We start from the raw sequence: 16756 nt of genomic DNA on the forward strand, positions 1-16756 counted from the left end.
TACGTGCGAAGCCGGGACGGGTAGCTTGTATTAAATAAAGATAAATTTAAGAACGATCGCTTTACTTCCGATGAGATAAAACTTATAAAGAAACTTAAAACGTGTGTTAATTGTTTTATATTGCATGAATTATATTCGCGGACGCGGCATTCACGACGCTTCCGCGTTATAATTACCAGCGCGAAGATTAATTAACAAATTATACCCGCCTAGCTGACATGGCATTCAGAGTTACACTTAAACATTATAAAAATCATATTTTATTATTTGACAAACATTTATTTAACTTCCTCTTTCGGCTTTTTTTTATAGAATAGGAAAGCGGACGAGCATATGGGCCACCTGATGGTAAGTGGTCACCAACGCCCATAGAGATCGCCATTGTAAGAAATGTTAACCATCGCTTACATCAACAATAAGATGTTATGTCCCTTGTGCCTGTAATTACACTGGCTCACTCACCCTTCAAACCGGAACACAACAATACCAAGTACTGCTTTTTTGCGGTAGAATATCTGATGAGTGGGTGATACCTACCCAGACGAGCTTGCACACAAGACACCAGTTAGTTCATAACGCTGCTGATGTCGAAGTACAGGATTCAAATCGCAGGTCGAAAAAAAAATCAATAACAGTCCGAAGTTTTGAAAGTTAGCAGTGTTGACTCTCGTGCTTCGGAAAGCATGTAGAGCCGTAGATAGTATACAGTACAGTAACAGCCTGTTAATGTCCCACTGCTGGGCTAAGGCCTCCTCTCCCTTTTTTGAGGAGAAGGTTTGGAGCTTATTCCACCACGCTGCTCCAATGCGGGTTGGTAGATAGTATGTTTGGCATATATTGGTCATGTTTAGCAATGCAATGGCAGTGTTATCTCGTAACTGAACTGACAACTTAGCGACGGGGTTGGGACAGGTAGGAATATTAACCACTTCTCGAGAATGGATCATATACAAAACAAACCATACAAAAAAAAATAAACTTCATAAAAATTCGTTCAGAATAAAATCATATAAATGTGCCGCTATAAGTTATTGAATACTAGAATAGTAATCACTAATCTAAAGATCTGCCCGTACGATTTGGAACAATTTTTTTTTGCGTTAGACATGACACTTATTGAGAAATGCTACAGACTATATAACATCCGCACCGCTCGCCCCACGGCCACAACACTGACATCACAGAGCAGTTTCAATAAAGATTAACTTTGAATATGTACATATATTTGAATAATTAGATTTGATTCCTTCACGTGTGAAGCATGATACGATTCTGTGCACACACAAGTAGTTCTAATTAATGAATTTGCTACAGTTTTAAAGCCGAGATGTCGCAATTGTTAGAACGCGTGATCTGTGATAGTGGGCTCAAACCCGGGCAAGCACCACTAAATTTTCATGTGCTTAATTTGTGTTTATAATTCATCTCGTGCTTGACGGTGAAGGAAAACATCGTGACGAAACTTGCATGTGTCTAATTTCACTGAAATTCTGTCACATGTGTATTCCAGCAACCCGCATTGGAGCAGCGTGGTGAAATAAGCTCCATACCTTCTCCTGAAAAAAGAGAGAAGGCCTTAGCCCAGCAGTGGGACATTTACGGGCTGTTACTGTATACATTAAAAGTTCCTTAACAACATATTCAGCGCTAAATGTGCCGGTGTCACTTCACAGTCCGCACCCGCGACGACATCGAGTATTGATACTTTCTCTATAGGTCGAAACTTTCAAATTCGCAACGGCTCGCTTGAAATCTTTTGAAAGGGGGAAAGGTTCAATATATATTTAAAAGAAACTAGAGCTTCACAGCTTCACCCGCAGCGACGCGTCGTTCACTTCACAATTCAAGAGTTGCTTAATACCAATTGCAATAACTCTTTTTTTTTTAAAGTATTTTCATGGTAACTTTCATTCCATAGTGCTAAGCTGCTGTGTGTAAAGGAAACCGTATGTAAATGTTCACGGCGCTAGCCCTCGTAGTGTGGGCTCACGGCTGGGCGTTGATATGCCAATCAGTCAGTAGTTCCTATATAAATATTTGTACGACTGTGTTCTTTGTATGTCAATCGATATATTCGCTTATTGTGAACCGAATTTAATATTATTTTATTAAAACGCTCTGGATAGTTCCATACGAATTGAATAAGAAAATATTCATCATGATGGGTAAGAAACTATATTTCTCTGAGCAGTGCTTCATGTCAGAATAATATTCAAACAATGATTGTCAACAAACTTAAAAGTAATAAGAAGTGGATATTCTCACGCAGGTCTATATCAATATCTTACTGATAGGAAATGTGGATTCTCTCGGCAAGAACCAACGGGGTACTCGGTAACTATGCAGTATATAAGCAGGTTACAATGTAACGGAGGAACAATACGAAATACGAGTTTTTGCTATCTTCGGAATTTAGGCCTCTGCCTCGAATTTTGCGGGCAGCGGGGCGGCGGCGGCGGCGGCGCGGCGGCGGCGCGGCAGCGGAGCGGGCAACGCATACCTGTTCTCCAAACTAGCGGGCAGATCGCGCGGCACTATAGCGGTGTAGTGTTGTGTTCGTGGTTGTGTTGTCGAGATATTTGTTTTTATTCGCGAACGAAATGTCTGAAAAACGGCGACATCTTTTTGATTCAAATTTATTCCTAACGCTCGATTTATTGTGGGCAAAAGAAGAAGTGGATCCCTACTATAGGGCAAGGAAAATAAATGGCGAGTTTTATCGAAATTATGAAGAACAGAGACAAAATCCCGACAAATTCTACGACTAATAATTGGTTAATTATTCTTCTATTTTTATGGTTCACATCTTTGCTGTTCCATATGGGTGTCCTCTCAAAGATTGCCGAAATAATTAGCTCTTGCACGTCCGAAGACATTTTGATACGTCACAAAAAAAATGTACAACACTATACCTACAATGCAGACGCGCAACGCGGGCGGTCACCGCTTGACTGGAGTGCACCGCTCGTTGCCCGCCCCCGCGCCGCTCCTGCACCGCTGTATTCGAGGGTCGGTCCATTTGATTATACGCGTAAGATCCTGCCGCTCCCGCGCCGCCGCCGCCGCCGCCCCGCTGCCCGCGAGATTCGAGGCAGAGGCCTTACTCACAACTCGCGACGCCATTTCACATAAAACGGCTATAATTATATTATATAATTAAGAAAACAAACAATGACAACAGCAACAAGTTCAAAACAACGTTTTAACAGGAAAATTGTTTGACAAAATACGAAAACATTTCACAAACAAAATATTTTTATTCAAATAATTCGATAGTATAGCAGATTTTTACTAAATGATCAAACAAATATGTAATTAAAAAAGCCTGCAAAACCCAAAGTCTAGGGTTTAAATCCCAGAGCGGACAGTAAAAAGTTATTGCACAGTACTAGTACTGCTCTCAGTATTAGCCAGGAGTTTAAAAGTTGAGAGTCATATTTTCGAGAAAGCACGTAAAGCCGTTGGCTCTGCGCATGCTCCTTCTCCAGTTGTCACCGAAAGTTATCGTGGGAGTGAGAATGAAGATATAGAATAGATAAGAATATGATTCTTCAAATATCAGTTTATCCCATTCATGTAAATATTCAATTAGAAGTCAAAAATATATTTGAGCAAATGGTTCTTTGAACGATTTCGACATATGAGTATCGAATCTGGTATTAATATTAAATTTGGAGCGAACATTTTCGGAACAGCGAGCGGAGCCAGTTTCGAAAAACCAGTACGAAATGCTGCGTGAGTTAATGCATTTCTCAGAACTCTGGACGCAGGTAACGGTTAGCCGTCGCAACACGCTCCAAGGAATGAGTCCTTAAACCCATCCCCAAATATTCAACGTTTCATTATTCTAAACATTCGACTTTGAAATTCCGTTGTTGTGCAATCATGTAATTGGATGAACTATCAGGTTTTTTGTAAGTACATTTTTTTACTGTAAGAAATGTTATCTACTAGGAGTATTAGACATCCTCCATATGACGTCAGCCATGGTGTAGAGGAACTAAGATATTTTGTCAGGGTCAATAATTATCAGTTTAATTACATCCACTTAACCTACAATAATAACACCATTTGAATCGCTGATGAGTTTGTATACAGGGTACACTACTGTGCATATTATACCTCCTTTGCTATTGAGGAGAATGTTTGGAGTTTATTCCACCACGAATTATTTACTGGTGGTAGGGCTTTGTGCAAGCCCGTCTGGGTAGGTACCACCCACTCATCAGATATTCTACCGCAAAATAGCAATACTTGATATTGTTGTGTTCCGGTTTGAAGGGTGAGTGAGCCAGTGTAATTACAGGCACAAGGGACATAAAATCTTAGTTCCCAAGGTTGGTGGCGCATTGGCTATAAGCGATGGTTGACATTTCTTACAATGCCAATGTCTAAGGGCGTTTGGTGACCACTTACCATCAGGTGGCCCATATGCTCGTCCACCTTCCTATTCTATAAAAAAAAAAGAATGTGGATTAGCCCACACGTGTCACAATTTCAGAAAATTTCCACGCGATATCTTCCTTCACCAGCGAGTATATAGCCTATTCCAACCACAAGAGGAGTGAGCCCAAATAAACAACTTTGACACCGATAGGCCGAGATCTTGAATAATTTATGATATTCACTAATGGATTCGCGATATAATGGCGTTTTCAATGTAAGCGAATTTGTAATCGGAACTTCGAAAGTTAATTTAATGTGGTTATAACTTGTTGTGGAATAGTGTTGTATTATAAATAAAGATAAATTAATCAAGAACTGTTTATAGTGCGTAATACAGCAAAACAATTAGAAAATTGTATGCAATTTTTAAATCTATAGTTTGCTTACATTTACTTACTCCGATTGGAATAGAATAAAGATGACTTATAAACAAGTCAATTTGTGTTTATAAGTACATACAAACTCAGAATTACTTGCTCGTGTTTAAAGCCGAAAACATCAGGTAAATAAAATCCGTTATTATTTTCTATTAATTAAATGTCGTTGTACAAAATTTATATAAAACAAAACACGCAATAAGCTGCGTTAAAACGTTACATAACATTATTTTAAATTTAAAATAACACAAGAATTATATAGACTCATAGAAAGGTATTTGATTTTTCATTTTAAGTTTTTCACCAATTTATATTGAAAACATTAAATTTACAATTTATAGAGACGCAATATGTTATATGTATGTATGTTTATCGATGTCCTTTCTTCTTAAAGGTTTAACATAAAACAAGACCGAAATGAAATCTCGCCGATCCAAGTTCTAAATGGCAAACTTGGCCCCGAAGTGTGGAGTCTGTCTCGAGCACAACAATCACAGCCCACTCCATGTCGGGACGTGTGAAGCTTGCGTTACCTGCTGTGCGAGCGAGATGCCACTACCACCGCTTTACAAATACAAATACTTCAAAGAAAAAACAACTCTATTCGAACATGTTAAAGTTTAAAATGACACGAGATTCAAATTAGACGGTGAAGGTAGCACGGTCCACAGCATGAGATCGGGTTTTTGCACCGTTTCTTTAAGTTTTTGTCGTATTGCGGCGTTAATGTATTTTTATGGTAATACGCCTCTATAGCTTGTTATATAAGGATTAAAATTACTTGCACATTTTGTAAATATTTCCGTGGGAGTCACGAATAATTCAAACAGGGTGTCAAAAATCAAGACGAACCAGAAGCAGGGGGCGTTAAAAAATCCCTCGCCTCAATAAATAGCATCGAAGTGTACACTGCATCTCAGACCATTGTAAAGTAAAAGAATAATAGCTGATAAATATAGAATAAGAATATAAAGAATTCCAAAATTATTGTACTCTCACTTTTTTGTACAATAGCTTAGTACGCTGCTTCCTTATTGGAATTTGGTTTATCCACTTGGATATATAATATATATAGATTCTCTCGAAAAGGTGCAGATTAAATTTATGAAATATGTAAAATATAAGTATTTTAAGTCTAGTCAGTCGTTCTTAGTTCGTGAAAGTTCGTGTAATATGTACCATACCACTTGTACCATTCATACCCGTGCCATTGGTATATTTTTATGTTCCCTTTTAAGTTTTAAAAATAACATTAATTAATTATTGAATCAGTGAATGTCAATTCGTCTTGCCTAAACATTGCTTTTTTATTATTATTATTTGTATTTAATTTTTAATTACTTTTTGATTCCCAAAATTTTAATAAATAAATATTTTAGTTGAAGATTTATTTTATTTGAGAAAAAGAGTATATACTGAGTTTACAAACGGCGCTTCTCAGTAGAATCTACATTTCGAAACCGGAGCAGTTTTTACTTACAATTTAATACTACTTAAAATATATATTTTGATTTTGCTACGCTACGTTGACGCCCTACTAGTGCACACGATACATATTCTAATGCAAAAAAACATTATTGATTGAACTGTGCCCGTTGTTTGAGATATTCTTTAAGTTTTTAAATATCAAGTTTCAAACATATTATTATTATTAATCCCACGTCTGAATTTCTTTATTCCACAATTACTTTACATCACCCCGAGTGATACTAATAGCCTAAATACTAGTAATCATATTATAGTCGTATAAATTGATTTATACAATCAGGGTATTTACCATTACCATTACCATTTTTACCATTTACATATATTCACGGGCCGGTTGGCGTGATTGGTAGATACTTGCCTTTCACGCCGAAAGTTGTGGATTCGATTCCCACCCAGGACAGACATTTGTGTGCATGAACATGTCTGTTTGTCCTGAGTCTGGGTGTAATTATCTATATATGTATGTATTTACAAAAGAAAACTAGTATATGTAGTATATCAGTCGTCTGGTTTCCATAGTACGAGCTCTGCTTAGTTTGGGATCAGATGGCCGTGTGTGAATAATGTCCCAGGATATTAAAATACGTACCTCTATATAGATATGTATTCATATAGTCACAAACTGAATTCCACGAAGGCGAAGCCTCGTGCGCGGCTATTTTTATTATATAAAAGGCAATATCCTGAGACTTGAGTGGATGGTTAGTGCTTTATCAACGCATAGAGGTTTGAGATTCGGAGGTGAATTTTTCGTTTATAGAAGCACACTTAGAAAGGCTTTTCGGAAATTTACGTTTAAAGGAGAAGGGCGCAACCCCACTCCGTCTGGAACTTCAACGGAGTAGGAAGATATGTTGAAAGACAATTATTATTACAAGCTTTTATTTAACTTGCAAAGTTCGTTGTTCAAGTGTAATCTTGCGTGATGAATTAGAATCACTTTCTCTTACCAAACGTATTTGAAATTTCACACGTTGGGTCAGTTTCAATGACAATTCATTTTTACCGTAAGCAGGACTGTGTCCTGCACCCAATATGGGCTTCAGACGGAAGAACTCCTTAACGATAAACAGCATAAACACAAAATGCTGTATATGGGCAATTCTTCACTAATTGTCAAATCGCTGTCCCAAACAAATTTTACACATTATATCTTATTATCACCGAGTTATCTGTTTTAATATCAACAATATATTACCAGTTCTTGGTCCGCCATTTTGTTATATAACATATAATATTGAATTCAATGCGCTTCTAACGCCTCCATTCACAATCCCCTGTCGTGTCCTATTTCCAGAACTAGAAGTATTTATTTAAACTTAATAAAAACCACCCGACACGATTTTTATTTCTTTATGAAGCCGCTAGTGGTGTATTAAAAAGACAGGATACCATCTAAGTCGGCATATTATGTAAGCGAATCGTCGCCTAGCGCACCAGCTGTCCTCCACAGGTGGTCAGTTATTACCACCCTATGAGCTATTAATTTATTAACTTTCGCCCGTTATTACCTTCAATGTAATTATGAAGACGCGTTCTTTGTTTAATTTAATTACTAAAAGTGTTAAATATATATAGAATACATGGTGAGTCTCCTCAAAAAGAGGAGAGGAGGCCTTTAGCCCAGCAGTGGGACATTCAGGCTGTTACGGTTACGGTACGGTTATGGTGAGACAAACAGAAAAAGACAATCAAATATCGAGTCAAATTTCATGATAAATTTGATAAATGAGTATCAGATAGATAAGTTTGTTTAAGATTATGTATACATTTTTAATTAACATACATATTTCAAGTTGTGTGACGTTCTGACGATTCGGTCACGTCGGACATTTTCAAGGTAGACTGCGCCGGATAATAGTGCAAATGTGTGCGTAAACACTGAGATGCGTTCTCTATTTCCCCAATCTCATACACCAAAGGGTAAATCCGACACGAACAACGTGTTCACGCACGTCCCGAGACACGGGAGTGCACACACACACACAGTCAACAGATTCTGGGCAGCTTCTGAATTTCTAGACCGAAAAACCGAAGTAAACGAAATATGACGTATTTATCCGAGGAAATGTTCTTCAATTATTAGTCACCCACATCACTGTTTGTTTGGATAAAACTTCGTTACCCGAAATTATTATATAAAATACTTTACAAAATTCTTGTGATCGTGTCAACATTCGACGATCACCATGCCGGAAGGGACACGTAGCTGGTGGCAGCGCGCCGGTCCCGCTAGACCGGTCACCAGTTGTCATTTGTCAAACCCCTGTGAATTACAAATTAACCTCCGACGGAACGATCGCTTGCCTGTTAATAAAATTTGTACTTGTTAAATTTGTACATTAATAACATAAAGCGGGCACAGATGGCCCAGTTGTTAGAACAGAGGAATCTTATCAGAGGGTTAGGAGTTCAAGCCCGGTTAATACCACTTTCTGAATTTTCACGTGCATAACTTTTGTTGTCTATAATTCATCTCGTGCTCGGCAGTGAAGGAAAAAGAAATATCGTAAGGAAACCTGCTGGTGCCGAATAATGATCTGTCATGTATCCACCAATCCGAATTATAATAGCGTGTTGTAATAAAATCCACACCTCAAGAGAAGAGAAGTTCGGTAATCGGACAATTAAAACTGTCACACAATTCGTAATACCTACTGAGTTCCTTGTCGGTTTTTCTTATTAGAATCTATATAACCGGTGCTAGTTTTAAGCTAGTAAAAATATTGTACGATATATATTTTTGTTATTAGATTTAAACTTATCACGAGAAATTTGGTATTTGCTCAGTATTTTTATAAAGACTTGAAGAATATTCACAAGAAATTACTAATAATGCCGTAATTTCCCTAGTTGAGCGTAAAGCTTGTATCACGAGTGAGGGGTGACATGAGCCCCAGGAAATACAGCACACCACTAGGCGTTCGAGCGTCGATCTAACACAAAGACGAGTTTACAAAAATAAAAACGCAAAACTTATGAATCAGTAAACACGATACGAACAGAAATAACCGAAGGAAACTTGTCGTATTAATACATCTGGTCAATTATAAAAAACTTAGAGCTGGTCGATGAACTGGGGCTGCGTATCTTCACCCCCAGCGACCAGCGACCGGCGACCGGCGACGCACCTGGCAGATTACGTACTGGTCATTACACCTCGATATTATAAACGCATTACCATACCGGATATATTGTTTAACGGTTCTCACATCACATGAATATGGATTAAGTTTTTTAAACTTAAAATCAAAGCATTATCATACGAGTTGACTCGACTTAGCAATTATTATCTTCAAACCTGCTCGTGAGAAGTCTACTTGAATATAGTGTTTAGATTTCCATTAATCTACAGCGCGATATAAGTTATATAGTTAAAAGCCGGTCGGAAATGAGTCATCCCCTACGTAGATATATTTTTAGGAAATATACCTCTATTTACCCGTCCCTTCTCCACGGGTAGAATACACACATAAAACCCTTATAATTAATTATATGAAGATAATATACAAAGAAATAATCTTGTTTAGAACCAGGACACAGAAGTACATTTTCATCACAATAGCATGAATGGTTCAGGAACATTGAAGACAAACGTATTAACATTCATTTTTATTTATCATTACGAAGATATATAAAATACGTAGATCTCGCTTTTTAGAGGGCAGGTAATAAATTTGATATGCGTTTCAGAAACTACAGGTAAGTTACCTGCCTGGTGGGCTTTGTACAGGCCCGTTTGGGTGGGTTAGTACCTAATACTTACTATTGTTGCGATCCGCTTTGAAGGGTGAGTGAGCCAGTGTAACTACAAGCACAAAGGACATAATATCTCAATTGCCAAGGTCGGTGGCGCATTGGCGATGTAAGGAATGGTTATTATTTCTTACCTCGCCAATGTCTATGGGCAGTGGTGACTACTTACCATCACATGGCCTCTTTGCTCGTCCGCCTGTAACATTTATAACATAAAAAAAGTCATCTGCAGTTTCTGGTGTAAATACTTTAGTTTTAATATGAATCGTCCAATGACCGTTGACGGCGGCAGATGCAGAACATGCGACCAATGAGCGTTCAGATTGAATCTAAATCAGTTAAACTTACTTTGATCAGAGTTCAAAAGAAGACGATTAAGCGACAGATACGACCAGGCATAATGTGTTTATAAATACGTACCTACAGTCCATACCAACCACAAGGGGAGTAAAGACAAATAAACAATATAACAATAATAATCTTTATTCACATAAAAAGTAACAAATTATAATTAAGTCCCTGATTTCTGAGCTAGGCTCAAGGACCTGTATTACAGAAAAACAATAGCCGAGATGGCCCAGTGGTAAGAACGCGTGAATCTTAACCGATGATCGTGGGTTCAAACCCGGACATGCACCACTGGATTTTCATGTGCTTAATTTGCGATCATAATTCATCTCGTGCTTTACGTTTTCGTCTAATTTCACTGAAATTCTGCCACATGTGTATTCCACCAATCCGCATTGGATCAGCGTGGTGGAATAAGCTACAAACCTTCTCCTCGAAGAGGGAGAGGAGGCCTTAGCCCAGCAGTGGGACATTCACAGACTGTTACTACTAACTACTATTAAAAAGTAAATATATAACATTCAATAGCAGATTGAATAATAACGGTACAATCCCTTGATACAATGGTTATATATACTTTTTTGTATATAATTAATAAGACATTTATGTATTGACTGCAGGGAAAAGGATTCAGTGTGTTACACTATATAGTTTACCTGAGTTATATGTATAAATATTTTTTATATTTATATCATAGAATTGATAAATCTTCTTATATAATTTAACACAAACAATAAACAATAAAATAACTTAATTAAGATTATTTCACAGTGAATGTTAGATTAATATGTTTGTGTATTAATGTATCCTGCTTTTTCGTAGTCGAGTTTTAGTTTTTTTTTTTTTTAATTATTTAAACTCGTATAGTTAAACATGTATATCTATTGTATTGTTGATATATACACACTTAAATGCATAATGAGCGAATATCAAGCAGCTAATTCCATCAGGCATATCATGAAGCTAGGGCCGACGCCGGTCGCCCCGTCGTCCACACATCCGCGTGCCACTATATTTAGGACGGGCCGTTGAACCCAAAGGTCGGCGCGTTACCTGCGCCCGCGCAGACCAGAACGTTACTCGACTTGGAAAAATATATACCTGAGTCACCGCGTTCAATACACTTCTGTACTTTACACGGTTATAAGGTTTTCTTTTATTATTGAAACTTACCGCGAGGTGCGCTTGAGAGTATGAACACATCCTACAAGTAGTTTAATATGTGAGGCGGACATGTTCAATCGCTGCAGAATTCATTTTCATTGTCATGATCAATACAGTGATAAAAAATATTGTTCCTAGTAAAAATCTTAGAGTTTAATGAATTATTTATTATATTAATTAACAACAACATTATTGCTAGAGAGAACTGAATTTTAACTATCTCTTCGTGGTAATTACCTCTCACTTTGTTATTACACTTTTAGTGATTTGTTTTAATCTTTATGTAACTGTTTTTAATCCGTGAAAGATAATATAACAGTGTTCTAAATTTAATTTATATATAAATATTTTTCCCCATAATTCTTTTTTTTTTATATTCGCCGGGAAGGCAAATGACTACTCCACCTGATGATATGATAATGAAATAATGCAATCTAAATTATTATTTTCATTTTTGTAAATTAATAAAGGATTCATCACCTTACCAATTGATTAAGAGAGCCTTGATTAAACTTGGTGTAGCGTTGTCGCATTTGATTGATACATCTACACCAATATTTTAAACGCAAAAGTAACTTCAACTGTCAGACTGTTACGCTTTCACGGCTAAACTGCTGAACGGATTTTGATGAAATTTGGTTTGAAGCAAGCTTGAACCGCAAGGAAAGGCATAGGCTACTTTTTTGTTATACCTACGAGCAAAAACTGCGGGCATAAAATATTATTTTATGTGACATTAAATGATCTGATTGACTTGAACAGATTGTCACTTAAACAAAATTCTACTATCACATAGCTCATGTAATAAGGAGAAATGGTATTATATATGATGGTATGAGATCATTACTGCCAAGACACAAAGGATTGTCAAATAAAATAAGGAAAACTATGCTTAATAATGAAACAGCTTCCAACAAATGGCTGAGTAAATACGTACGTAAGTTTTATTTGAAGCACCCAAGTGTTGTTAGAGCAACAATAAATAGACCCATGTGCTTTAGTTTTAAGCTAAAATCTTTCTCTATTTTTTTTTATTTATGACATCTATATAAATTTCAGAACTTTTTGTTAATTTTCTTTATACAATAATACATTGGATAAAAACTTATTAATACCGTAACCGTAACCGTAACAGCCTGTGAATGTCCCACTGCTGGGCTAAAGGCCTCCTCTCCTCTTTTTGAGGAGAAGGTTTGGAGCTTATTCCACCACGCTGCTCCAATGCGGGTTGGTAGAATTCACATGTGGCAGAACTTCAGTGAAATTAGACACATGCAGGTTTCCTCACGATGTTTTCCTTCACCGTAAAGCACGAGATGAATTATAATCATAAATTAAGCACATGAAAATTCAGTGGTGCTTGCCCGGGTTTGAACCCACGATCATCGGTTAAGATTCACGCGTTCTTACCACTGGGCCATCTCGGCTTCTATTAATAAATAAAGAACTTATTAATAAGTAAAGAAAAACTTATTACAATTTCTTATTTATGTACCAATCATGTTCATATTAAACATAAGCAAATGTAGGGTTCGCTAGGAGAGCTTAGCTCTATAATCGATTTCTTCCAGCAACTCTAGATTGTAATTTCTAATTGTAATTGTAACATTTGAGTAATTTTTTTTTTTTTTTATATTCGCCGGGAGGGCAAATGACTCTACTCCACCTGATGGTAAGTGGTAGTAGAGTCCAAACGCGACGATGGCCAGTACAGACGGGAAAAACGTTCTGCACTAGCCGCCTTCGCCTTGCCGGCCCGCAAGATGCCTCTTCACGCCTCGTTTGAAGAAACCCGGGTTGTAAAGAAATATATAAATAATTACTAACATTATAATCACGGGAAATTTAAATATTAAAAAAAATACAGTGTGAAATGAATACTAAAAATAAATAGTTACTGTATTACCTACGCAATTGTTTCTTTACTAAAACTAAGGCAAAAGTTACAGAATCATCACAATCATTATTGAGCGATGTGCCGATGTGGAGTTACAGAACTAGCGTGCATTCAGTAATGAGTATTTGACGGGTGTTACGAGATGTTTCTCAGTAATGTTCTATTTACACACGAACTAGCAACTTCATAACTAAGTTAATCAAAATATAATCTATTCAAGACTTTAACAAGAACTTGTATCATCATATAGCCATATTTTATTAATTGTAAAGCTCACAGGTTTGTTATGTTGATTCTGCCGTGAAAAATGTCAAGAATATCAGTAGTTACTCTTCAGCACCAATTAAATTATTAATAAATATTTAATATACTGATTTGTTTATTGATACAAATGTATTATTTGTTAAAATATATTAAAATAACTCGATATAAATCAAGGCGACAAGTAATGCACCATTATTACACTTAAAAGACATGCGATTTAATTTATTTGCATAATTAAATAGCATATGTTGAAATGCTATATGACTAGTATAATAGGTTTATGTATGACACACGGCATGTAAACATTTCTACAATCTATTGTGTTATTTGCTGGCTCTCGAGATAGTGTCGGTAGGCGTGAAAAGATAGATAAAACACGTCGACCATCCGACGGGCGGAAATTACTTGACTATAGAGGTAGAATACATATGGACGAGTTTGACGATGAAAAGTACGATCACGTATGCACGATGGACGGTTTTCTATACACGATGGAACGGATTAACGATGCTGCAAGCGACACAGTCGGAAAATAACTTCGTATAATGATGAGTGACTTCAAAAGACAGTAAGTCACGTTTATGCACGTCATCTAGAAAAAATGTGAAAATCTGTTGGCCGCACGAACCTGTAGTTTTGTTCGTAATCCCAGTAGTCCTTGTAACGCGGGTGCCAGCGCGGGCCCCCGCGCGAGTAGGGCCGTCTCGAGCCCCCTTGGCTCATACCTGCTGCGCCATACCACACTGTATCGATCCGCGCCGCTGCTGCGGGCTGTATCGCCCGCTTCTTAACACCTTTACTGCACCACAAAACCACAAACACACTGCACTGCGTCACTGTCACTTCGCGATAAATACTAAAAAAATTACTAAAGGACTCCTACGGAGCCCCTACGCTATTGTTTTGGAGACGACTGCAACAGCGCGAAGCTCGCGCAGACTGAGCGAACGTACGCAAGCGCGCCAACGTCACGGATAGAGGAAGCGCGCCCTAGCGGAACCTCCAAGAGTCGATTTCAAAAAGAACCGCCAAACTTAGTTGAATCACTAATGAAAATTATTCTATGATTACCTCACAGGTATTAAGAGTAATGAGCTGTAGGTGATAAAATAATGTTCGGAGAATCTGGAGGGCGAAAATCAACATAAAATTATCAGTTTTGACTTCGGTCGCACTGAGTATTGATTTTATATAAGACACAAGTACAATCTCATTTACTTATCACAGCTCGACACAAATTAGTCAAAGGTTACATAGTACAAAGGCTGGGCGTGTTATCGCGCACTTCAAATGTTCACATAATTAATGTGAATCAGCGATTATCACGCTGCGACTGTTACGCACTACCGAGCATTTTAGGTTTTCTGCAATTTCACTTTATCTATGTGTCTGAACTTTTAAGTATCACCAGGTTTAACATAAGAGTAACAAAAACGTAGGAAATACTTTATTTTATATAATAAAAAGAAACGCTATGCCTCATTTGGACTACACAATACGTAAGCTTTATAAAAAACTTTACACAACTCGCCTTACTTCTGCCTTATAGCGCTGACAGCTCTTAAATTATTTGTTCAAATTTAAATAATCATAGATGTCTTTTGCTGCAAAGCGCTTTAGCGCTTGACAACTCCAATGCCCCACCCATTGTTATTATAATGCAGCCAACATGACGCGCAAAGTGTAGTGTGAAGATAGCTATACTAAGAATGTCACATTGTTGTTTTCTCTCTCCAAGTAATGGATAAGACAAAGATAGCAATAGGTGTATATCATTATAGTTGCAGGCAGTCCATTAAAAATCGTCATTGTAATAATATAGCTAGAAAAATACCTTTTGCTAACAAATGTTACGTAATTTATTTTGAGTTATCTTTGTAGTGTTCATTTTGATTGCATTTGTCATGAAAATAAATTCAAATAAAGTTACAGTTTAATAAGTTTTATTGTGTCATCAAATGAACAAATAAAAGTTTAAAATACAAATGATTATTAAATATATATTCAACGCTTCTACTAATAAATATAATTGCGATAAAGTATAATTTGTTGAGATCTACGAAACATTAATGTAATTCTTTATAAATATACTTAGAACTACATTGTAGTGGACTAAAATTTACTAAAACGTTGACAATTAAATATCAGACATTATTGACGATTACCAATTGTATGTATTGACTGCAGCATGAATATTTGAGTAAAATGGCTGCTCAATTGTGAGGAATAAATAATCTGTCAAATCCGATTTATGTGTAAATTAAGAACTTCGATTTACATTAAAAGTTATATAATTAAACTCATTCGTGTTTATTTATAATTTTCACATGTATTTTTAGATGTAAATCTATATCTAGGTTACATATACCTAATATTTTGTTTTTAATGCTAAAATTAAGGAAGTTTCCAAAGAACAGCACTTCTGGCAACTCGCACAGATCGAAGATGCATATTTGAATATTTTACATGGTACAAATACAATAAGAAAGTTTATTTTATTTGGTTAAAATTGAAACTCGTTCTATAATAAAGTTATTTGTACATCAAGTTGGCCGATCAGTTTATATACATATTATATATAAACAAAACTACTAAGGTTTAGACTTGTCTTAATAAGAAATTTCATATTCATAAAACCGGATATGTCATCCGAGATCTGGGTATGAGTGCAGATACATGAATAATATTATTCGGCTTCAGATACGGATTCAATTTAATTGGAATTATATCGGTGAAACGAATTTTAGATTATTTAGTAAATGTTAAAGGAAATATAAATAATCACAAGGATTGTACCGTGCAAAAATAAAATGAACAACTGTACAGTATAATAATAAACTACAACAGTTAAACATTACTGGGGTTTAGTTAGTAATACTTGACCTTCCTTAAGCTGAAGTGCTATCCAATTGGAATTATTTTTCATGTGTTTTGTTACAATAATATAATTTTTGAATTTCCCTAGATACAAATTAAGCTAAATGTTTACTAGGCTGCAACTTAGAAATCATTTACT

The 16756-nt window shown here is 36.4% G+C and overlaps 1 protein-coding gene across 1 annotated transcript in view; it reads right to left on the reverse strand.

The window, feature by feature from the left end:
• The window catches only part of LOC126779709 (uncharacterized), a 70256-nt gene that overhangs the window by 48701 nt on the left and 4799 nt on the right, over window positions 1-16756 (reverse strand). The window contains 1 exon segment of the mRNA XM_050503870.1: window positions 14369-14539. Within this exon segment, the coding sequence (XP_050359827.1) occupies window positions 14369-14539 (171 nt within the window).

This window comes from Nymphalis io, chromosome 29 (genome assembly GCF_905147045.1).
Source record: "Nymphalis io chromosome 29, ilAglIoxx1.1, whole genome shotgun sequence".
Classification (NCBI taxonomy): domain Eukaryota; kingdom Metazoa; phylum Arthropoda; class Insecta; order Lepidoptera; family Nymphalidae; genus Nymphalis; species Nymphalis io.